Source organism: Arvicanthis niloticus, chromosome 1 (genome assembly GCF_011762505.2).
Source record: "Arvicanthis niloticus isolate mArvNil1 chromosome 1, mArvNil1.pat.X, whole genome shotgun sequence".
NCBI classification, from domain to species: Eukaryota; Metazoa; Chordata; class Mammalia; order Rodentia; family Muridae; genus Arvicanthis; species Arvicanthis niloticus.
In genome coordinates, this window is record NC_047658.1 from 108,092,469 (window position 1) to 108,117,417 (window position 24,949).

The 24,949-nt window shown below is 44.8% G+C and overlaps 1 protein-coding gene and 1 pseudogene across 2 annotated transcripts in view; one reads left to right on the plus strand and one right to left on the minus strand.

Moving 5' to 3' along the window:
* The window catches only part of Ap2a2 (adaptor related protein complex 2 subunit alpha 2), a 72,690-nt gene that overhangs the window by 16,273 nt on the left and 31,468 nt on the right, over positions 1-24,949 (plus strand). For both annotated transcript variants that reach the window (XM_034502911.2, XM_034502993.2), the window contains exons 2-5: positions 10,819-10,887; positions 19,222-19,364; positions 20,611-20,804; positions 24,296-24,425. In XM_034502911.2, the coding sequence (XP_034358802.1) occupies positions 10,819-10,887; positions 19,222-19,364; positions 20,611-20,804; positions 24,296-24,425 (536 nt within the window). The remainder of the gene's footprint in view (positions 1-10,818; positions 10,888-19,221; positions 19,365-20,610; positions 20,805-24,295; positions 24,426-24,949) is intronic.
* On the minus strand, positions 14,705-15,283 carry LOC117709022 (large ribosomal subunit protein eL27-like; annotated as a pseudogene).

Below are 24,949 nucleotides of genomic sequence, written 5' to 3' on the forward strand. Positions count from 1 at the left end.
CTGGGCGGTGTTGGCCCATACCTTTAATCCCAGCACTTGGGAGAGAGGCAGGTGGATCTCTGTAGAGGAAGTTTGTCTTAGGCTTTTACTGCTGTGAAGAGACAGCATGAACATAGCAGCTCTTAGAAAGGAAAACACTTAATTGGGGGCTGGCTTACAGTTTTAGAAATTTAGTTCATTATTGTCATGGAGGGAAACAGAACAGTTTACTGGCAGACTTGGTGCTGGAGAAGGAGCTGAGAGTTCTACGTCTTGATCCACAGGCAGCAGGAGACTGTGCCACATTGCTTGAGCACAGGAGATCTTAAATCCTGCCTCCAAAGACACACTTTCTCTAAAAGGCCACACTTTCTGTTATTGCCACTACCTATGGGTAAAGCATTCAAACACATGAGCCTTGGGGGCCATACCTATTCAAACCACCACATTCCACTCCCTGGCCCTCTTAGGATTGGAGCCACAACATAATGGAAAATGCATTTACTCCAACTTCAAAGTCCCCATAGTCTACTGCAGTCTCAACAATTTTTTAAAGTCTTTTTTGAGATGTATGCAGGCTCTTTAAATGTAATCCCCTATAAAATCAAATAAAAAAAATCATATACTTTCAATATATAATGGCACAGGATATATACATCACTGTTCCAAAATATAGGGAAAGGAGCACAGTGGGGAAATAATGGATCAAAGCAAGACTGAAAACCATCTAGACAAACTCCAAACTCTGCATCTCCATGTCTGATGTCAAAATGCTCTTCAGATTTCCAACTATTTCAGCTTTGATGGCAAAACCCTTTTTCTCCTGGGCTGCTTTCACTCCCTGTTAATAGCTTTCCTCGGCAGGTCTCCCAGGGCTCTGGCATCTCTAACCTCTCGGGGTTTCCAGGGTAATCCAGGCTTCACCTCCACAGCTTCACAATGGCCTTTCTGGGCCTCCATGCAGGGATACCCCTGCCATACATCTGGCCTCAGTGGTTTTCCTTAATCTTGGAGGGCCATTTCATAACCCCTTTCTTCTATCTCTGTCTCTAAAGCCAGAATCCATGACCAAAGCTTTCAAGTTTTGCTGCTTGCTGGGGCTGGAACATGGACCCCTCTTTCAATTACACCTTCACCAACTTTCTGTTTTCAATGATTTCCTTCACTGCCTGAGCTTGGCTGTTCTGAAACATGCTGTGTATACTAGGCTGACCTTGAACTCAGAGATCTGCATGCCTCTGTCTCCTGAGTGCTGGAATGAAAGGAGTGCACTATATTCACGCCTGGACCTAAGCCGTTTTTTAATTCCTTTTCACAAGATGAAAGCTGAGCTGGGTGGAGTCTCCACTGGGCCACTCCCTTTATTCCATTTCATCACGAGTCTCTTTTTCACATCCAGTCTCTTTTCATCAAAATGCTCTTCTTAAGAGTGAACGAACAGTAGTAACCACACAGCATAGTTGATACTAGACTGTTTTGAGACTTCCTTTGCTAATGCAATTAGTCTGAACCTCTTTACTTTAGCTTCAGGCAGACTCTTCTCACAAGGTAAAAGAGCAGCCACATTCTTCATCAAAATATCACAAGAATTATCTCTAGGCAACATACTAAAATTCTTTTCTTGAGCCAGGCTCCCATGGTTCAGGTCACCCTCAGCACCACTTTCTTCCATGCGTCTACTAGTATGGCCCATTAAACAGCACTTAAAGCATTCCATTGCTTTCCTAACCCAAAGTCCCCAAATCCACATTCCTCCAAAAAAAGCATGGTCAGGCCTATCACAGCAATACCCAATTCCTGGTACCAACTTCTGTCTTAGGGTTTTATTGCTGTGACGATACCATGACCATGGCAACTCCTTTTTTTTTTTCCTCCCCGAGACAGGGTTTCTCTAACTCTGGCTGTCCTGGAACTCACTCAGTAGACCAGGCTGGCCTTGAACTCAGAAATCCGCCTGCCTCTGCCTCCCAAGTGCTGGGATTAAAGACCATGGCAACTCTTATAAAGGAAAACATTTAACTGGCGTTGGCTTACAGCTCCAGAGGTTTAGTCTGTTGTCATCATGGCAGGAAACATGATAGCTTACAAACAAAAGTGGTGCTGGAAAGGGAGCTGAGAGTTCTATGTCTTAATCCACAGGAAACAGAAGGAAACTGTACCGTACTGGGCTTAGCTTGAGCATAGGCGACCTCAAAGCTCATCCTTATAGTAACACACTTCCTCCAACAAAGCCACACCCATTCCAAAAGGCCATACCTCCTAACAGTGCCACTCTATATGGGTGAAACATTCAGTCATGGGAGCCATACCTATTCAGACCACCAGAGTTCCAGGACATCCTAGGCTACACAGAGAAGCCTTGTGTGTGTGAGGACAAGATGGATGGTGCCCAAGGAGTGTCACCTGAGGGCGATCTCTAGCTTCTATATCACACATGGATAGGCACATACACAGACATACTACGCACACCTGAAACATGACTTACCTGAATGAAGCTTATAGATCTGGCATCTGAAAGGGATCTGGGGTAAATTCTCTTTAATTTACCAAGTTATGTGTTGAATGTGGCTCCTGTGGAAGGGCTTAAGTCCCCTTCTTGACTGGCTGTTAGTCTAGGGTGGGGATGGTGGTTTAGTGTAAATATGGTCAACATATGACCAGGACTTCCTCTGTGAGGCATGTATCTAAGAGAAAGGATATGTATATACAGAAACTTATGTATGAATATGACAGGGTCTCACTGTGTAGCCTTGGCTGGCTTGTGGGATGTTAATTTATTAAGGCTTATTTTATTTTTTTGGTTTTTTTGAGATAGAGTTTCTCTGTGTTGCTTTGGCGACTGTCCTGGAACTCTATTTATAGACCAGGCTGACCTCGAACTAACAGAGATCTGCCTGCCTCTGCCTCCTGAGTGCTGGAATTAAAGGTAGTATGCCACAACCACCTGGCTTTTTTTTTTTTTTAAAGATATATTTATTTTTATGAATGAGCATTTTTATGTATGAGTAGTTTGCCTGCATGTGTGTCTCTATACCTTATATGTGCAGTGCCTGAGGAGGTCAAAAAAGAGCATTGATCTTTTGGAATTGGAGTTGCAGACAGTTATGAACCACCATGTGGGTGCTGGGAACAGAAGCTGTGTCCTCTGCAAGAACAAATGCTCTTAACTCTTGAGTCATCTCTCTAGCCTCATAAGTTTTTAAAAGATTTATTAGTTTTATGTCTATGACTGTTTAGACTGCACTTATGTATGTGTACCTTGTGCATGCATGGTGCCCTCAGAGGTCAGAAGAGGCGTTACTACCCTCGAGTTGGTGTTAATGAATGATTGTGAGCTACCATGTGAGCATGGGAATGTGGGAACTGAACTTAGATCCTCTGTAAGAACAAGTGCTATTTATCACTGAGCCATCCCTTTTGTCCCAAGAATGTTATTCTTGATAGCCCAAAAGTAGAAACAACCCAAAAGCCACTAGGTAACAAGATATGGAGCACTGTGATGTCACAATAAAAAGGGCTGTGTTGGCTGCTGCTTGACAACACTGTGCTGAGGAAAGAAGCCAGACTGTAATCACACATACTGTCTTTTCCCACTTAGATGAACTGAAAACAGGCAAGCCTATTACGAGCCAGTTGAGGTTGCCAAGGGCTGGTAAATAACTGCTAATAGTTACGGTGTTTCATTTGGAGAGATAAAGGGCATTCAGATAGGAGTATGTTGGAAGCCACTGATGTACATGTTTTATGTGAGTGAATGGTGTGGTTTGTGAATCACATTCCAAAAAAGCTGCTGAAAAAGATGGTCCAGCCTAGTGTGTCAGCCACATGGGCTTATCTACTGGGGTTTATCTGCAGAACAATTTTTAGTGTTCTGTTAATTTTCTTCCCTCCCCCTTCTCCTTCCCTCCCCTCCCCTCCTTCTTTTGAAGCTCACTCCATATGCCTTTAGCTTCTCATGCTCAGAATCACAGATCTGTGCCATCAGTCTGTCTGCACTTTTACTTGGGTTTATTGGTGTGGATTTTGATCAGAGAACCCCCTTCCCATTAACATAGACCACAGAGGCATTCCTGAGCACAGCCATATCAAGACTGTGGCCATTCAGTGCCTCTGCCCATTATCTGAAATTATATTCCTCAGAGCTTTCTGGCTAATGGCAGTCTTATCAGTAGAAGATCTGAGGTGGAAAAGTCCAACAACCTGAGTCTTGCAGTTTGGTGGGTTGTGAGTGAGTATTGTGGTGAACACCTTCAATGCCTAATAAGAGTCTTATCCTCATTAATGTGGAAAGTCCAAGGTGAAGAGAGTTTCTGTCCTAGTGTACATTTGACTGAAACTTCACTTTAGACAAAGTTTTATTATACATGTCAAAGGTTCATGTTTTGATATCTCTGTGTCTCTCTGTTTCTGTCTCTCTTTTTGTAAGGTCCAGCTGCACAGCTCAGGCAGGCCATGAACTTGTCATCCCCCTGCTTTAGTCCCTGAATTCTAGGATTAGAGGTGTCTACCAACATGTCCAGCCTAGGCAGGTATTTTGTAATCGAGGCCATTCTCTACTACTACCGTCAGGGATTCATCTGGCCCCTGGAGAAGAATGATTAACTAGTCTGTTGCTGAGGAATGAGTTTTCTCCCAGGTGCTCAATCCCAGCCTGTCCCCATTCTGTGCATTCTTTGAGACTCACTGAGGCAAATTACAGCTTGCTCCTGGCCAATGTCTGCAGCAAGTCTGGGTCACTGATTAGCCAGTGACGCTCTGAAGTCCATGCTGAAATTGCTGCTGCATTTCAGAGAGTTAAGGTAGCTGAGACCAGAATCCCACAGCTCAGACTGTCTGTCAGACTTGCTGACACAGGCCAGTTAGTTACTCAGGTTGGTGGTTACCTTTTCAAAATTGATTTCTAGAGTTAGAATAGGTCAGTAGCCCTTGTCCTTGCCTATATCTAATTAAAAAAAAAAATGTTGTTGTTGCTGTTGTTGTTTTGGGAATGGGGGCAGGGTTTCACTTTGTAACCCTGACTGGCCTGGAGCTCTCTATGTAGGTCAGGCTAACCTCAGTGACCTCAGACTTATCTTGCCTGTCTCTGCCTCCTGAGTACTGGGATTAAAGGCATGTGCCACTCACTACATCTGGTCCCAAGCTAAATCTTTGTCACATTAGCTTTTTGTTGTTGGTTTTGTTTTGTTTTGAATTTTTTGTTTTTTTTTCTAGATCTGTTCTTTGAGGCCCTTTGCCTACGAGTTAGAAGTGTGACATAAGTAGGGACCATGGGCCAGCTACTGCTCAGTGGCACAAGTGTAATAGATGATGCAGATGCCACCTGTAAAACATCTGCTAGTGTCACCTGCACTTTAAATCCTGTGTATCATTTCATCTGATGGGAATTCCTCTATGGCATTTCCAGAGTTGGACATTTGGTGACTCCTGTGGAGTGAGTAAAAGTACCATCCTGTGGAGGGCAGTATTAATGGCCTGTGTCACTCTTGCTGTCTAACCCTCACAGTAACATAGGGTTCTATGATGCTGTCTTCTGTATCAGACTGGACTTGGAGCCATCATAGCTGGGTAACATGAGCCTGTTTTGGAGCAGCAGTACCAGTTTGTGTGCATGCTTAGCTTATGGTTACTCCCCATGTGGGAGCTTTTCAGACAGGTAGACCTGCTCTCGATCTCACTGAAGGAATCCTCTCTCCATCCCTTGGTGCTCCTCAGTCTGCCAGTCCCGAGAGGTATCAGACATTGGGCTCTGATCCCAATGGAAGAGGCAGTGAGGCTGTAGATAGACAGGGATGCCTGAGGACAGGAGTAAATTGGGGGTCTTATCTCTTTGAGCTGCCCAGGAGTGCATTGGTGGTGGCAAGTGGATGATCTCTCAAGGAATAGGCTCATTCCTTATTCTTGGAAGAGACTCAAGTTTTCTGTAGGGGAAGCTGTGGTCAGATGGATTGAAGGACTCAGATGAAGGCAGAGATATACTCATGTCTACCATAGGAAATGGCTTGAACAGACCCAGGTGACTACTGAGGACTGAGGGTAATGCCAGGATGGTAGGGCAGATATGGCCTGGCCAGAGCCCCATAGAACAGAGACAGGGTAGATCAGAAACACAGGGAAGGCCAGGTCTACTAAGTGTGCCTGAGACCTCTGGCCACCTGGGGACCACTGCTTCTCTGTTTCAGGACCAACTACATTGAGTTAGGACTGACCTGCTTTCAGGATGGTGTGGGCGTGTGGGAGCTCAGGTCTCCCTTCCCACTGGGAACTACTGAGTCAGGAAACTGTTAGGCTTTCTGAGTGATCACTCCCCTACAGTTAGGTGCTGCTACTCTGGGTAAAGGCTAAGCCGATGCCTCCTCCTTATCCAGCTGTGCTCCTGTGAGAGCTGTGGTTGACAGTTGCACATTGTTACATTGTCTGAATATAACATTTCTATACGTATGCATGCCTTCCCCTTGCATACTACCATCCTGTACACCTAGACTGTCTCCGAACACTTATGCCCACGTATGCTCCTTTGCCCACTTCATGCATGTATCTCATATTCATAGTTGATGTTTTCTGTGGTTCTTCATGTGACTGGATATCTGAGGTTCATTTTCCACAAAGATTTTAGGGAGCAAGGTGGCCTGGACTTAATGTATGTAGTTGGTTTATGACATTTATACTTGATGATAACTTTGCTGGACATAAAGCCCAATGTCTTGTTTCTTTTGCTTGAATATCTTAGATATATTATAACCATTCTGATGTTCAATACTGCTTAGTGTCTCAAGCTCCATGTAGAACTTTTTTTCTTTTTGAGACATGTCTTTCTATGTAGTTCTGGATGGAACTTGCTGTGTAGACATGGCTAGCCTAGAACTCACAGAAAGTCACCACACCCAGTTTTTGTTTTGTTTTTGAGGCATTTCTCCACTTCCACTATGCTAGCCTTGGCTACTTGAGACCCTGTCTAAAGAAACTAAAGAACAACAAACAACTTATATATACAGCACCCCCACACAAAACAAGCTGTTATGCTAACAGTAGATCTTTAAAGCACCATGCTCTGGGGCTTGGCTAGGTTTTCCCCAGGCTCCTACTGTCCACAGAGTTCTTCAGCAGTTCCTAGTTTTAAAACTTGTGAGTGTGTGTGTGTACATGCATATGGTCAAGCAAGACTATCTTCTACTGGCATTCTTTAGGAGTTATCCATGTTGGTCTGTCTGTCTGTCTGTCTGTCTGTCTCTCTCTCTCTCTCTCTCTCTGTGTGTGTGTGTGTGTGTGTGTGTGTGTGTGTCTGTCTGTCTGTCTGTCTGTCTGTCTGTCTTTGAGACAGGGACTGATCCTTGACCTAGAGTTGGTTGAGTAAGCTAGACTGGTTGACTGGCCCGCCTCAGGACTCTGTTTTTCCTCTCTCAGATTGGAATGACAAGCCTGTGCCACCCCACCTGACTTTTTCTTGTAGATTCTGGGGATGGAACTTAGGTCTTTGTGCTCATATTTTACATTTATTATTCCTCTTTTTAAAAAAATCTTTTTTAATTTTATCTTTTATGCTTATAGATGTTTTACTTACATGTATCTCTGCTCACCATGCACAAGCAGTGCCTGCAGAGGGCAGAAGAAGGTATCAGATCCCCTGGACCTGGAGTTTGGGAGCTGCCATGTGAATGTTGGGAATTGAACCCAGGTCCTCTGGAAAAGTACTCAGTGCCCTCAACTATGGAGCCATCTCTCCAGCCCCTTTTTCATTTTTATGATGCTGGAGATGGAACTCAGGATCTCACCATGCCAGGCAAACCTCTCCCTCTGACCCAGTCTCCTGAGTGCTGAAATGATAGATGTCCGGCAGCACCCTGGGCTTCCCACTCTATCTTTCTGGCTGTCTTTCTTGGGGCAGTCTTGTGAGAGCCAGGTGTTGTGACTGATAGCTAAGGCCAAGAAGAGGATTGTCATGAGTTCCAGGCTAGTTGAGGCTACATTCTTTGTCAGACCCTGTCTCAAAAGCAGGAGGAAGGGGTGGTGGTGGCAAAAAACAAACAAACAAACAAACAAACAAAACAAAATATGAAATACTTTACAAGTTAAAGCTGTTTTAGTTTATAATACCCAAAAACAATTTAAGAAGACCCTTCCATTTTTAAGAAAAATTATTTTTACTTCTTATTCATGGGCAAATTTTTAATTTTCTTCAGAAAAACCAAAGCCTCCCACACCACTCTCCAGGCTCTGCAGCAGGGAAGCTGCTTCTGGCTAGAAAGTAGGTTCACAAATGGGCTGCACCTCTCCCTTACTCCTTTCCCTTCTACATCTGCTGAAATGAACCTCCACAGGTGTGCAGTCATGGGCACAGCCTGGAGGAGGAGCTGCCCGGATCTCCATTTCCTCAGCTGTTCTGCACAGGAACACCTGCGTCACCACAGGAACTTACAGCCACACCCCAAGTTTTTCTGGTGACCTTTAGGTGAAGCTTTGTGCTCCAAGAGCCTCCCTCTTAAGGCTGGGCCTCTGGCTGAGGACACCCTGATATCTCTTTAGAGCAGGATGTGTCAGAACCTGATGTTCAAAGGAGATGTGGAGATGAGGCCTATGCTAGGGTTAGGGTGGGTGTGTTCCACCAAGCCTGTCTTTATATTCTTACCTCTTTTTTTTTTTTCTTTCTTTTTCTTTTTTGCCTATGTTATAGCCCAGGCTAGCCTCCAACTCACAGTAATCCTGCCTCAGCCTCCTGAATACTGGATTATAAATTTGAACTACTATACCTCTTAAAGACAGGTTTAAAGAAAACTTCAGAAACAAAAGCTTCTTCTTACCTTATTCCTGGCAGTTTAGGAAGCACCAGAGCTAAGCCAGTGCTTGCTGTGCCCACCCTGATGGAGCCTTCAGCTGCTCGAGTGTGGCAGACAGGAGTCAGGGTCCTGAAACCTGCTCCATCAGGGTTGGGGACAGTGATGTGAGGTTGTTGGGCTCTAGGCCTTGCTGCTCTTGGCCCCACCTGCACAGAATCCTGTTTCCTGTCCTTCTTACCTGGATACCTAGAGCTTGCTGGGTAGAACTGGACTCAAGAGTGCTCTCAGTTCAGCTGTAGTGAGCCCTCCTCATGAGCAAGTGTTCACAGGAGGTGAGTGATGCTTGCGCCTGCCTTGCTGGGAGGCAGGTAAGCTGGATGGCAGCAGTGTGAGGCTGGGCCCTGCAGTGTTTGATGTGGGTCAAGTCAGTGTTGATCTGCCAGCCTGGGGCTTGGGACAGCCTGTGTTGTGGTTTTATGTTGTAGATGGGTTGTTCCTTTTGGAAGAACATCTACTAAATAAGGAGTAGCTTGAGAGGATCCTTTATTTTTATTTTTTATTTATATTTTTATCATCTTTTATTATAATTACACACATGAGTTCAATGTATTTTGGTCATATCTACCCTCACCTCAACCCCCTGTTCCCCTCCACGCCAACACTTCCGTTTCTCACTTTAATGGAGAAGGCTCTTTTAAGCTTTTTCTTTAAAACTTTTTACTGATTTTATGTGTATGTTTTTGTCTGCACATATGTCCGTGACAAACAGTTACATGGGTGTGGGGGCATTTACTGGAGCTTGGGGACCTGTCAGTGTCCTGCATCAAGAGAGGAAAGAGCCTCTACTTTTAAGCAGTGATTGGTTGTTAAGGCAGTGTTTTGTTTTGTCCTGTTTTGAGACATGGTCTCACTAATAGACCAGGCTGCTTTACCTCTGCCTCCTGAGTGCTGGGGTTAAGAGTTTGTACCACCATGCTTGGCAAAGCTATTTTTAAAGTTTGAATTATTATTATTATTATTATTATTATTATTATTATTATTACATGTGTGTGTTGAGTGTGGTGTACGTGTAGAGGTCAGAGAATAACTCCGGTGTCATTCTCATGAGCTTCTACCTTTACCTGGGTTCGAGGGACCAACCTGAGCTCCCTAGCTTGTGCTTCGAGAGCAGGTGTGCACTGCTCACATGCTGCCTATGGACCTGTTACATTGTTTTCCTTGCTGTTTCAAAGAGTGATTTACACATACAAATACACAGCATGTTTATCTGGTAAGATGTGTGTTCCTCATTAATTCCCCTGCCCTCTTTGGACTGCCAGTCCAAGTAAAGTTAAGACAGATGTGTAAGAAGCCAGTGTTTGTGGAAGGATGAGCAGTGGTCCAGCAGTTGGTATCAAAGGTAGTGGAGGTGTGACTGTCACAAAGTAGCTGTTTTCCTTTTTCTCCTAATTTCATTTTGCATTGGAGGTAGACTTGCTAGACTTTGCATTTTGTGTCATGAGAGAGGACAGTTGGAAGCTTGGGGGTTAAACTCTTATTTCCTTGGTGCTCATGGAAGTCTGCTTCCATGATGTATAGCTGATGGCTCACTGGGGGAAGTCTGCTTCCATGATGTATAGCTGATCAGCAGTGAACTGAGGGCTCACTGGGGGGAGCCCTCAGTGCATGTTGTGGTTGCTTTTTATTCTCAGAGCTATGGCACTCAGGTAGAAAGAATTAAATGGAGGTGTAGTGCACCCCCTCTGAATTGCTGGGAGCTTACTTCATCACTATCCTCATGGGGTACTTGCTTTGCTGTGATTAGCCTAGGCCAGTCCACTAGGGTCTTGGGTCCTGCTGCTGGTCTTGAAATGGTTTACTTCTTTCCTTGGTTTTACCTCCTGTCTTCAAGTTTTAAGGCTGAGTGGAGACCCCAGGGCTTTGTCTGTGGTAGTGTTCCATGTAGTTGGGGCCCTTCTCAGCACCTCAGAAAACCATGAATCTGTCAACAGTTCTCAGTGTGGGCTCAGCAGGAAGGAGTGCTTCTTTAGAGGCAATGAAACAATATAGTTTTATTCTTTTCTCCTAGGTAAAAGTAAAGAAGCTGAAATAAAGAGGATAAACAAGGAACTGGCAAATATTAGATCAAAATTTAAAGGTAAGTGCTACCCTTTTCTACGACCTACTAAAGGACTGTTAATCTTCATTGTCAACCTAATGTAATCTGAAATCCATCTGGACATGTCTCTGAGGAACTGTCTACATTATGTTCATTGAAGTAGGAAGACACCCTAAATGTGTATAGTACCATTCTGTGGGCTTGGGGGCGGGTATCCTGGACTGAATTAAAAGGAGAAAGTAAGCTGAGCTCATCTGCAGCCTCCGGGATGCTCCCAGCTTGGCCCTAGTGAGCCCTGCTCATAAGCAGTGTGTGTGGGAGAGAAGTGAGCTTTAGTTCTTGAGTTCATCTGTCTTTTGTTTTCTGACTGGATGTGACCAGCTACCTCAAGTTCCTGCAGCCGATGTCTTCACCCTTGAGCTATGAACCTAAGTAAACCCTCCTAAAGTTGCTTTACCATCAGAAAAGTAATAAGTACAGAAACAGTCTTTTAACTTACAAACAAACGAAAAGCAACCTCCTAAAACACATCAGTTCCTAGTCTAGTAAATCCAGCCCTGAGGGCTGCAGGTAGTGAGAACACTTGTGTTGAATTGGTTGGGCAGCCCCTTCCTAGCTTTCACTTTGACCTTTCCCTGGGGCTGGAAATAATACTGACTCCTTGTCTTGTCGGGAAAGTGCTGCTTAGTGCTGTGCCGAGGAGGAGCAGCTTTGACAGGGTGCGAAGTCTGTTGAATACACAAACGTCCTTGTAGTTGTTTATCTGAAGTGTTCTGCATAACTCCAGTGTATCTGCCCTGTCGGGTGAAGGCAGAAGCTTGTCTTTACAGGTACTGTACTAAAAAGGTGTGTGCTCGCTGAGCACTCCTGCCTTGAAGCACACTGTTCAGCACGCTCAGCACTGGATTTGAACCTGCATGTGGACACTCGGGAAAGCCCCGCTAACCCTTTAAGCTGAGTGTATCATGAGAATTGTGAGAACAGCTGGAGTTTCCTAGAAATGATAAGTAGAGGGGAAGATTGGATTCACCCTGAGAAGAGGTGCATGGTCAGGAGAGTTAGCCTTGTGGTCTCCTAGATCTCAGGATGGGTGACTGGGATCTTGAAAGTGGATTTTCCCCATGGTCAGGCAGTTAAAACTAGTGGAATTTAAATTATTAGAGTATTTGCTGTTGAGCTGGCAGAAAGTTAAACTTGGGTATTTTAAAGCAGGCCTCTGGAAGTCCTGACACTGAACTTGTAATGTAATGACTGTCTTATGATTTGTTTTTGGTAGTCTCTCACTCATTGCTCTGTAAGGAGTGGAGCTGCCCATTTGTTTCTCTGCAGGCTGGGAATGGGAATGGTTGGTTCTTTAGATGCAGACCCCATAATGGGGTTGCAATGCCAAAAACTTAGAGGATACCAGTGCACTATAATGGGGAGGGAGGCCCTAGGTGAAGATACTGACTCATAGTCACCTGTGGCCCATTGGGCAGCTGTGGAGTCTGGCCTGCCGCTGGGGTCTTATGCTACCCGTGCTCAGGCTCAGGCAACCTTGAGCAGAGTTGGACATAGCTACCAGTCCAGCTCCTACATGCTAGCAGCTCTGGACCCTTACTGTAAAGGGCCTATGTCTGCTATTCTGTGTTATATAAGGAATACATATTGCTTACTTAATAAGAGATGAGTACCCAATATATTTTAATCTATATGATTATACAGAGTTTGTGATTGTCAAAGTAGAAAGAATCACGTTTAAATACACTGTTGCAGTATGTGCTCAGAGAGGGACAAGGGTGCTCAGAGAAATGAGAGCCTGTAAGCTGGAGTCCACAGAGACCCAGGAGACAATATCATGAAGACTTGTAAGTCAGGTTCATGTTACAGCATTTAAAGGTATAAAAGACAAACTCAGTAGGAAACGTAGAAAGTGTCAGAAGTGAAAACAACAGACTTTGAAATAAGGACAGTTGGGTGACTTAAATGAAGATATGGCAGATGACTGAGGTGATAGAGGAAGTTTAAGAAGACTTTGTTCTGAAAGGCTGGGCGGATGAGAACTGTAGCTCACAGGGAGGAAAAGATGGGGTGTATAGATGATGGGAGGCACAGACTAAAACTGAAACCTGGATGGTTGCTTGGTGTCTTGGAGGGAAGGTGGGGTGTGTGGTGGATGGGCTTTAGAGAACCAAGAATCTGGAACAAACACAGACTATATAAAAGGGAATTTATCCTGAGTATGTTAGTAATCAATGTGTAGGCTCAAAGACTGGCACACTGAGCATCGAGGGGTGGAAGGAGGCCTTGTCTTCACAGCTGTGCAAAGCTGGCAGCTTTCGAGCAAGAAGCAGGAGCAGGAAGAAGGATACAAAGTCCAGATATTGAGGAAGTCCACTCTGGGGGTGACTCTGGGAAAAATGTCTTATTCAAAAACAAAACAAAACAAAACAACAAAACAAACAACAAAAAACCTCCCCAAACCCTCAAGGAAAAAAGAGAATTAAAAAACCAACAACGAAGGGGGAGAGGGAGGGAAGGAGTAAGTACGAGAAGAGAGTGAGTGCCAGCTTGTATGTAGAAACACTTGGAAAGTTCAGGAGGCTGTGGCAGGAAAATTGCCAGTTCAAGGTCAGTCTGGGAGTTATAATGAGACCTTGTCAACAGACAAACAAACAAACAACCCAGGGCTGGAGAGATGGCTCAGTGATTAATAACACTGTCTTGTTCTTCCAAAGGACCTGGGTTTAATTGGATTCCCAGCACCCACATGGTTGTTCACAACCATCTGCAATTCCAGTTTCAGGGGATCCTCTTCAGGCATTGAATGCACATGGCTGGCACACACTTTTAATCTCAGCACTTGGGAGGTATAGACAAATAGATCCTCTGAGTTTGTGGCCAGCCTGGTCTGTACAGCAGCAAGTCTTAAAAAGCAGCCTGTCCAAAACCCTATAGTAATAAAATAGTAATTATAATAAGCTTAAAAAGATGTTTTAAAAACAAAAATGGAAGAATTTCTTAACAGTAGGCCATTCTCTGATACAGGAACTTTTTCAGACTCATGATTCCAGGTACAAGGTCAATTATACAGAAGTGAATGATAAAAGAGGATGCTGGGTAGTAAATTTAAATGGTGATTGTATGTGGTAATGTTTTGTGGCGTTTAAAGTCTATGTAGAAATTAAGTCCTTGATAGCAAGAAGATAAAACATGATAAAATGTGAGGAGTGAACACTGGAGAATTGAATTTTTATCTTTTTTTTTTTTTTTTTTTATGGTAGTCTAAATTTACTGAATGATTGATGCCAAGTTCTACAAAAGTTTAATGAAGACTTAGGTAGAGTCTTACATGGACTAGGCTGGCCTAGAATGTCTGATATCATGGAGATTGACTTTGAACTTCTGATCCTCCTACATCTACCACCCTAGTTCTGAGATTATAGGTGGTTTCTATCACATGTGATTTCTGTGGTGCTGGTGATCAAACCCAGTCTTCTTGCATGTTAAACAAACATTCTATTAGTGAGCTGTTTCCAGCTCTCTTACTTTATACTTGGCCATCTCAAAATAATTACAACATTGAGCAGTAGGTCGACTTAAACACAGTGGCCCCCTGTTGGATAGACATTTAATCGGCTGTTGTTGTTGTTTTGAGACAGTTGTGTGTGTGTGTGTGTGTGTGTGTGTGTGTGTGTGTGTGTGTGTGTGTAGCTCTGGCTGTTCTGGAACTCCCTCTGTAGACCAGGGTGGATTCACACTCAGAGATCCACCTGCCTCTGCCTTCAGAGTGTTGCCATTTGAGGCTTTTTTTTTTTTTTTTTTTTTTTTTTTTTTTTTTTTTTTTTTTTTTTAAATAATGGAAACAAAAATATGCCTAAAAGCAAAGCTTCTAGAAAAACCATTTGTTATTCTCTGTCTTGTATCATTCCTCAAACTTGAGTTTGGCCTCTCTCCTGGCTTTGTGTTTTGAGCTGGCATCTGTGTTGCCAAGTAGTTTTGTCCAGGGGGATATCAACAGAGTACCTTGTGAGCATGAGGTGATTTTACTTGTTTTTCTTTCTTTTAATATTTATTTATTTATTTACATTTGGATGAGTGCTCTATTTGCATGTATGCCAGCATGACAGAAGAGGGCATCAGATCCTGTTATAAATGGTTGTGAGTCACCATGTGAGTGCTGGGAATTGAACTCAGGACCCCTGGAAAAGCAGCTAGTGGTCTTAACTGCTAAGCCATCTCTCCAGCTTTAGGACTTGATTTTTGATCTCTTGGTGATTTTTTTCTTGTCCATATCAGCTGTCAGTTTTCAGGGATAGTGGTCAATTTTATCCACTAAGGCATTGCTGTGAGGGCAGTCTGAGGAGCTGTCATAAATGTTCTTTCTGACAACAGCTTTGAGTCTGGAGAACTGTCCAGCCAGGACCACTTTCACGGGTTTCATGAATTCATCCATTTTGACAGCAAATAGCCAGCACCCAGCAGAAAGAAAGAACATCTTTAAAATATTTTAATTAATTTTTTTTATTAGACATTGTCTCATATAGTCTAGGATAGCCTCACACTTGATATGGCCAAAGCTGACCTTGAACTTTAGATCCTCTTGCCTCTTGGCTCTTGCCAAATGCTAGAATTCCAGGTGTGCCACTGTGCCATAGAGAAATTGCTATAAGTTTAAGGTCATCCTGGGCTACATAGTGAGTCCCAGGCCAGGCTGGGATATAGAATGGGGCCTTGTCTCACTTATCACCTTCCAAAAAGATGTACATGTGACACCTTCACAGATAGGCAGAAATACCAAACCAGTCATCTGATGTTGCAAACCACAGTTGTGCATGGACAAGCCAGGGATTCATGTAGGAGTCTACAGCTGTAGATACCTGAGAATGAGTTACTGGAATTGTGGAATCATTAAAACATCATTCTTATTGTAGCTTTCCACTGTCCACAGATACACATACTGTTCCCTCTGTAAACAAAATGAATAAAAACATTTGAAAAGTCTGGATGAGGAGTTAGGATGGCCTAGACCTACAGAGATTCATCTGCCTCTGCTGTCCTGAGTGCTGGGATTAAAGATTTAACGTTTTACTCTCCAGTATGGAATATGGAGCATTTAGTGGTTAAGATTGTCTCTTAGCAGTGATAATGTGCGGATGTAGGCTCTGACTTTATAAGCTGTATATTCTAAGTCTGTGATACAGGTCTGTGATTAGAACTCAGCTGGTACCACTGGGTACCACCACAGGAAGTCTATTTAAGATGTTGGTAGATTTGGGGCAGGAGCTTTGGGGCTGTTGCTAGAGTCCTTTTCTAGCTCAAGCAATGTTTCATCTCTGATTCCTAGCACTACATAAAACCCAGGTATGGTGGTGCTCACCTAGAATCCCAGCACTCCGGAAGTAAAGGCAGATGAGAATTGCAAGGTTATCTTATCCTCTGCTACATAGTGAATTTGAGGCTAGCCTGAATTATATAAAACCTTGTTTGAAAAAAACAAAACAAACAACCAAAAAGTTGGAAGTTTGTGTGCCTATGGATGCTCAGAGGCCAGAAGAGGTTGTTAAAACCTCCAGAGCTGGTTACAGGTGTTTTGGAGACACCCAGTTTGTTACATAGGCACTAGAATCTGAACTTCTGTCTTCATGAGGGCCCGGTAAGCACCTTTCATAGTCTAGCCTGCTCATGGTAGGGTAACAGAATTGGACTCTCCTTTGTTTAGTTGTACGATTCTTGGGACCTGGCTCAGAGCTACAGTGTATCTAGTGTATTAAAGAAGCAGCCAGGATGGCCTTGATTTTTACAGGCCTCCAGACTTTGGAGGTATTTAGTTAATTTGCCACACTAGATCATAAATGATTTCATTAACCTTTATTTTTGGTTTTGCATTAGATTCTATGAATGAATACACACTTGTTCATTGCCTTGCTAGATTTTGACCAATTTCTTTCCTGCAGCTCTTCCATCTTCAGTCCAGGTCACACTCAACCACCAGTCAGTGGTTAGCATATCCTCAGTGGCTTTTTGAAAAAGTTTTTAAAGTGATGTGTGTGTGTGTGTGTGTGTTTTGTATGTGGGTATGCACATGAGTGCAGGTGCCCACAGGGACTAAAGATGTTGGGTCCCTCTAGAGCCTGAGTTACAGGTAGTTGTGAGCTGCCTGATGTGGTGCTGGGAACGGAACTCTGGTCCTCTGAAAGAATAGTGCATGCTTATAACTCCTGGGCCATCTCTCCAGCCCCGTCCTCAGTGTGCTTAACTCAGTTTGCTCTCTGGGATCCTGTTTGTTCATATTTCATATGCAAATCTCTCATTGGTTTAAACTGTTTTGTTCTCTGTATGCTACAGTGGAGGTACTACAGTAGCCTGTTCCGGTCAGTTCTCTCCTTCCACTCTGTGGTACCCAGGGGTTGAACTCAGGTTGTCAGGCTTGCATTAGATGCTTTTACCTGCTGACATTTCACTGTTGCCAGTCTTGCTATATGCAGGATGGCCTACAGCTGAGGCTGGCCTTGAATTTTCTGCCTCCATCTCCTGAGTTCTGGGATAACAGTCTTATATCACCACACTTAACTTCCTAGTTTACATTCTTTTGGGATACACCTTGAAATGGAATACATTAATTTAGCTTTTCCCCTTTATGATGGGGGTAGAACCCAGAAGCATTGTAACCTGATAATTTTTTTAACTTTTTGAATAATAATCGTACTTTTTTGAGGTTGAGTCTCACCCCTTACTGGGCTGGAACCCACTATGTAGACCAGTCTGCCCTCAGATTCCAAGAGCTCTGCCTGCTTTGCCTCCCTGCTACTCATGCCACGCACACAGCATGAAGATGGTAAGCTGAGGTAAATGGGCGCAGGCAGCTAGATGTTTATTAGCGTCTGAGTTGGAGATGTAGTTTAGAAAGTAGGGGAGGTTTCTCAGGAGCTTTGCAAGCCCACTTTGAGTTGGTCTTTGCCCAACATGTGGGGTGTTTGTTCTGGACATCCCTGTGAGGTCAGTAGGTCTGTCCACAGAGATGCCACTGCCCATCCCTTAACAAGCAGAAGGATAGTGTTGCTGTTACAGTCTTGACCAGTCACATCCTTTAGACCATATAGTTAAATTATATTTACATATAATAATTATTATCATTCTGATAATGCATATTTTTATTTTCATTTTATTTATTTTACATTCTGACTACAGTTTCCCTTCTCTCCTCCCAGCCCCACCCGAGACGCTCATCTACTCTTTCTCCATTTCCTTTCAGAAAAGGGCTGCTCTTCATGGATATTAACCAACCATGGCATATCAAGTTGCAGTAAGACCAGGCATTTTCTTTTCTTTTAAGGCTAGACAAGGCAACCCAGTAGGGGGAAAAGGATCTTAAGGGCAGGTAGCAGAGTCAGAGACAGCTCCTGTGCCTACTGTTAGGAGTCCCACCAGAAGACCAAACTATACAACTGTGACATATATGCAGAAAGCCTCATTAGTCCCATGCAGACTCCATGATTGGCAGTTCAGACACTGTGAACCCCTATGGGCTCAGATTGGTTGATTCTATGGGTTTTCTTGTGGTATCCTTGACCCCACTGGCTCCTACAATCCTTCCTCTCCCACTTCTCAGGATTCCCTAAGCTCTGCCTAATGTTTGGCTGTGGGTCCCCGAGTCTGTTTCTGTCAGTTCCTGGGTGAAGCCTCTTGGATGGCAGTTTAGACCGTACATATGTTCTACTGACTTGGTGTCACCAGAAGACCTAGCCTAGGGAGAAGAGTATGTGCCAGCATTCCCTCCTTACTGCTGCAGGATGGCTCAGGAATATTCTTGTGCTTTAAATGGATGTGCCAGTGCTGATGGCTCTTGGTTAGACGTGGAGCTTTGTGCTGTATAGTAAGTTCCATGTTGAACCTGCTTTGCTGTGATTAAGAAGGAGTTTAGCCATGCCACAGTTTCTGGACGGTGTGTGTGGTTTTATGGCTAGGTGATTTGCCCTATAACTGTTGTGAAATGGAAGATAATTTATAGTAAGTATCTGCCTAAGGCAGTAAGCGTGTTTAAAGGATTAGCTTGATGACTTGTGCAGAGCTTGCAGATCTATCTCTTCAGGGCTTTTGGGGCCAAGGCAGGTTGAGAGGGGTCAAGGCCCCACTGGCAAACAGGCACTAGCAGGTATTTTTGGCTACAGAGCACTGACTGCCATGTATTCTGGATTGTGGTGTGTACCACACTTACCAAGTACAACAGCTGCTTTACCTGTGAGTGTAGCTGCATGTCTGGCTAGAGGCCTGTGCCCTCTTTGAGGCGTTTACTACAATCTGTTACTGTGCCCTCTTTGAGGCGTTTACTACAATCTCTGCCTTCCTCACCTTGACTACTGGATGTAAACCTTTTATTCACCTTTTCTGTAGGTGACAAGGCTCTTGATGGCTACAGTAAAAAGAAGTATGTCTGCAAGTTGCTTTTCATCTTTCTCCTTGGTCATGACATTGACTTTGGACACATGGAAGCTGTGAATCTTCTGAGCTCAAACAGATACACGGAAAAGCAGATTGTGAGTATGGTTGAGGGGCAGGGTGGTGTGCCCTGTGTGCAGTTTGCAGACTCCTCCTTCCTCTCTGTTGCATACCAACCACCTGTTTATCTGGCCTGTGTTACTGCCTGGTGCTGGTACCTTGTAGCTACGACCATTCCAACCTAGTTCTTTGCTTCTGAGGACCAGTGATGCCCAGGATAGACTTTGATGGGGTCGCTCTCTTCCCACTGCTGCTTTCTGTTGGCTTAGGCTGGTAGATTTTCTTTGCTCACACATCTGTGTCTGTTGCCCACAGCCTTAGTGCCTTCTTTTCACAAGGTCTTGTTAGTGAGTACAGTGACTTATGCATGACTGCTTGAAACAGGATCTATGCCCACAGGGGCAAGAAATAAAGCCAGAGAAGGTGCTGTCTCTTCTTTGCAGGCTGCTCAGACTTGCTTAGGTTTGGAGTTTCAGCTCTGCATTCTGTTATAGTAAGGGTGTTTGTCTGTCAATAACAGCCCCCCCCCCACCCCCCGTTTTTTGAGACAGAGTTTCTCTGTGTATCCCTGACTGTCCTGGAACTCACTCTGTAGCCTCGGACTCAGAAATCCACCTGCCTCTGCCTCCCAAGTGCTGGGATTAAAGGCGTGTGCCACCACTGCCCGGCAACAGCTTTCTCTTTTGGTTAAAAATTTAACTTACAGAAATTAAAAAATAAGCCAAATATCTTAGGATTTTTTTTGTTAAGAAAATTAGCCTTTTCTATTTTCAGGCTCCACATTCTCACCTTGTAAGTGATAGAATGGTGATATGAGACTGGGTTTGAACAGATAGTGAGGTGACAATGGGGATAAACCTGAGAGAGGAGTGGCTAGCAGTAAACTAGATTTTAGACAGATAGACATATTCATTAGTGAGTGGTGCCAGGCTTGGTTCTTGCCATGACAGCCCCCTCCTATCCTGACATGAAGATGGTGTGGCATCTGAACACAGATGTGTGAGCAACTGAGAGGAAATGAGATTTGCGGAAGGACTAAGTGGTTTGGTTTCCTTGTGCCTCTGACTTTGCACATATTTTAGTGGGAATGCTGCATCAGTGCTGGATAGTACAAAAGTGCCGTTCACTGGTACATTGTCCAAATGTTGGCTGCCTTCAGGCATGAATCTCTGTCTGTGGCACCCATTGGGATGGTACTAGAGGTTTTCCAGGCTTTTTTCTCTATGCATTGTTTGTTTAGGTGTCTTGTCATAAGCTTTTTGTCCCTGCCTTCTGGAAATACAGGGCTACCTTTTCATCTCTGTATTGGTGAACTCGAACAGTGAACTGATCCGGTTGATTAACAATGCCATCAAGAATGACCTGGCCAGCCGCAATCCTACGTTTATGGGCCTTGCCCTGCACTGCATTGCCAATGTGGGTAGTCGTGAGATGGCGGAGGCCTTCGCTGGAGAGATCCCCAAGATTCTCGTGGCGGGGTATGTATCTGGGTGCTGTGGATGGGCAGTATGCACTTCATGTAAACACACTCCACTGTGTGTAGTGAGGGATGTCAGGGAGTCCTGCTGTAGAGGTCAGAGTCACAGACTCTTTCCCTGTGACCACTGAGACCTAATCATAGAAGCAAACCCTTCCTAGCCTGCCAGCCTAGACAGGACTACAGGGAGAAAGAAACAAAGTTGTTTGGTATAATCCTGAGCCTAATCTCCTGCCTAGAAGCATTGGAGCAAAGGCCAAGCCCTTGTATATTGAGAATTCTTCATCATTTTTCCCCTCAGTTCATTTGGAGAGCTGTCAAGTGGTGTTAAGGGGTTGTTCTGGAAGAGTTTGAAGCAGCCCTGGGCTTTTTGGGTCTCAGGGTTGGCAGAGTCGAGGCCAGCTTCTTCTGTCTTGTCATGCTTTATGCTGTTGTGTAGCCAGTCCACAGACATAGTGGTTACACTTATCATGGTCCAGGAGACAGGACAGACAGCACAGTTGTTAATGAACTGGACGGGATGTCAAGGCCCTAGGAGCAATGGCTGCAGCCCTCTGTTACTATGAAGCTGGAATATAGGTAGTCAGCAATCTGGGAGGAAAATGGGTGGGCTGACACAGAATAAAGACTTGGTGAATTTACCATTTTTATAGGTGCCTTCCCCTGTCATCTAGTAGGCAGAGGCCAAAGATGCTACAATGTCCTATGCATGGCACAGGCACAAAGCAGAAAATACTACAGGTCTCTATCACTGTGCTCTGGTACAGGAGCTTTAAGCCAGTCCTGGCCCCTCAACCTTGAGCAATGTGGAGCACAAGCAGGTAGAGGATCCAGACTGGAGAGAACTGTCCTGTGGAAACAGGTTCAAAAATATAGATGTGGGCCACAGGATATTGATGAAGAGAAAGAAGCATTACAGAGCTGAGTGGCAGTGGGAAATTCAAAGGCTTATTATTGTAGACTGTAAGCAGAAATCCTAGAGAATACTGGGGTATTTGAGGTAGCAGATCACAGTGGTTGTTGGGATAGAGGAAGGGCTAGAGTTCAGACCAGAGAGGAAGAAAGTTGGGCAGGATGCAAGTGTGAGCGCCTAGCAAGGCCTCCCTGGCCATGGTCTCTAGTAGTCACTATGAAGTCCTGTGATAGGACACCTGAGTGTTGCCTGCTGTGCTCCATCAGGAATCCTGGCTCAGATGTCTCTGTTACATTGTTCCCTTCTGGCATTACCACAGAGCTGGTCTAATGGAGGAAGTGCAGATAGGGTGATCCTTGAAAAGCATTGGAGGAACAGGAATATTTCCTGAACTACATAAGAGTACATGCAGAGTGACCACAAGGCCCAGTGCTGAGTAAAGGTTCTTTAGCAGGAGACAGGTGATATCTGCCATTTAGAGCATGTTGGGCTATAGGGACAGTTCATGGGCAAAGCTTACCATGCACCCTTTAATTGAGTGATGGAATCCCACTGAGCACGAGGTGATTCTGTGAGTGGTGTCTGAGCACCATGGTTGTAAGGTGCTGGTTAGTGTGGCGTCTGAGATGGGAGGCCAGTGGCTGTAGATGGTGGAGTGGTCCTGTCAGCAGTCAGGATGTCAGGCTGGGGAGGGTGGTGACATTGGTGCCTCAGACACAGTAGAGGATCAGAAATAATACCTCGACAGCTGAGGCTGCTCTGGGCCAAGTGGATTTATAAAGGTGCTCTATGTCCTTACCTCTGGGATGGCAAGTGCTTGCTCCTTTTCTCTGAGTTGTCTGTTAACATCAGCCTGGAAATAAGAGGAGATGGCCTCCTGGTTCAGTGTCCTGGTCCACAGGTCCTTCTCTTTCTTCTCACAACAGATATATTTCCCACTTTAGTGCCTTAAGGATTCCAGCTGGTTCTCTACACACACCCCTCCTGACACAAGGTTTCACTATGGAGCTTTGGCCGTCCCTAGATCTCACTATGAAGACCAGGCTGGCCTCAGAGTCACAGAGATCTATCTGCCTCTGTCTCCCAAGTTCTGGGATTAAAGGCATGCGCCATTATGGCTGGCTTTCCAGTTGGTTTCCATGGGGATGTTCTGACACGGCCTCCTGCAACTAACATCTTTTAGTCAGCCTGTTTGTTTTGTTCCCCTCTCCCCCACTGTTTTTTTTTTTTTTTTTTTTTTGTTGTTGTTGTTGTTGTTGTTTTGTTTTCCCTCCACTGTTTCTTTGACTATTTTTGAAAGAGGTTCTCAGTCTATAGTCTCCTTTTTCCAGGAACTCACAGAGATCATTCTGCTTCTACCCCCTGAATGCCAGTATTAAAGACATGTGTCATCATACCTAGCCTCTTTCCTACTTCTTGGTAGGGTCTAGTAGGGTGAAGGAACCCCCAGAGCTCCTGTCTTCAACAGAACTGGAAACAGCTGCCTCCCTGCTTGGTGTCTGCATTTACCTACAGCTTTGTTCTTCTGGCCTGTGTGGCCTTGGAAAGGGAAGAGAGAGAGGACAGCACTCCCTGACGCCAGAGGCTGCCTCAGGGCCTCGCATGCACACTTTGGCTGGAAGGCAGCAGCTGTGTGTGAGGGGTGTGTGTGAGGTGTGTGTATGTGAGGTGTGTGTGTAAGGGGTGTGTTTGAGGTGTGTGTATGTGAAGTGTGTGTGAGGTGTGTGTGTGAGGTATGTGTGAGGTGCATGTGTGAGGTAGGTATGTGTGTGTGTGTGTGAAGTGTGTGTGAGGTGTATGTGTGAGGTGCATGTGTGAGGTAGGTGTGTGTGTGTGTGGTGTGTGTGTGTGAGGTGAGGAAAGGAGTGCAGCATCTGCATGTAGGTGCTTATGCGAAGCTGCAGGCTGGGCTAGGACACAACGTGCTTTTTCTTAGACTTTATAGTTAGATTTGGACATGATGACTTATACTTGTAGTCTTAGCATTCTGGAGGTTGAGACAGGAGAATGGAGTTTGAGATGAATGTATGATACATGATGATACCCTGTATCAAATAACATCAAAAATCCAAAACAAAAGAAAGAGACCCACTTCTCACCAGCACAAGACGACTTGAGCCTATTTCCTCAGCATAGTGGAGCAGGGTGAAGTGTGAGGAGCAGGACTCATTTTATAGGCAAGAGAAGAACCCACTTGTATTTCGGGACTCCATCCTGTTCCTGTTGTAACGACTTGGGGTGGGGTTGGGGTCAGCCTATGGTTCAGAGAGGAGCATCATTGACATGACTTGCCTCCATAGTCCATTTGTATTCAGTGTTCAGGAGGGAGATGAGAATTTGATGCCTTTGGAAGCCAGACAACAAATACTGCAGGCTTTTGCCTGTGGGTTGGTGTCCTGCTTGAAATGTGTCCTTCAGAGTCACCTGTGAAGGTCTAGCATGTTGGGCTGTGTAGGCCTTCCTGGTCTCCTGGTGAACTTCATGTGCTCCCCACATAGATCCATTCTCTTCTTGGCTTAGCTTGTGGTACCTGGAGAAGCCTCCATTCTCCTGAGTGACTGAGGATGTCTGTTTTCTAGAGATACCATGGATAGTGTGAAGCAGAGCGCAGCCCTGTGCTTGTTGCGCCTGTACAGGACATCACCTGACTTAGTTCCCATGGGTGACTGGACATCCCGTGTGGTACACCTCCTCAATGACCAGCACTTGGTAAGTATCTGACTTTCATTCCATTCTTAATCACCCAGTAACCTTTCCAGAAGAGCATTGTAGAAATGGTCCATCAAGAGTCTCAGGATGATGAAGGTGATGCTCTGTCTCCTGCAGCATCTCCCTGCAGCAAGGTAGTTCCGAACCAAGGGGTTCCATCTAGCAGGGTGATTCCTACTCAGCTCCTGTGTCCCTTGTGTAGGGCTATGATGTGTGTATTCCACCTTTGGCTAAGCTCCAGTGTGTAAGTCTTACTAAATTACCTATTTTATAGAAGACTGAAAGGTCTGCGATTTGGTGAGTATGGCTGCTCAGCTGGGTGGGAAGCAGCTTCGAACCGTGACCTCTGCTGCTTAGACTGTTGAGCAAGTGAGTCTGATGATCTGGCCGGGGTCAGGCAAGTATGTTAGATAGTTACCCCTACCTCTGCTGTGAAAGCTAAAAGATTGTTAGATGCACATCTAGGCAGCAGTACATGGGGCTTGCATTCGACATATTAGTGTGGAGTGACAGCTGTTCCTGTA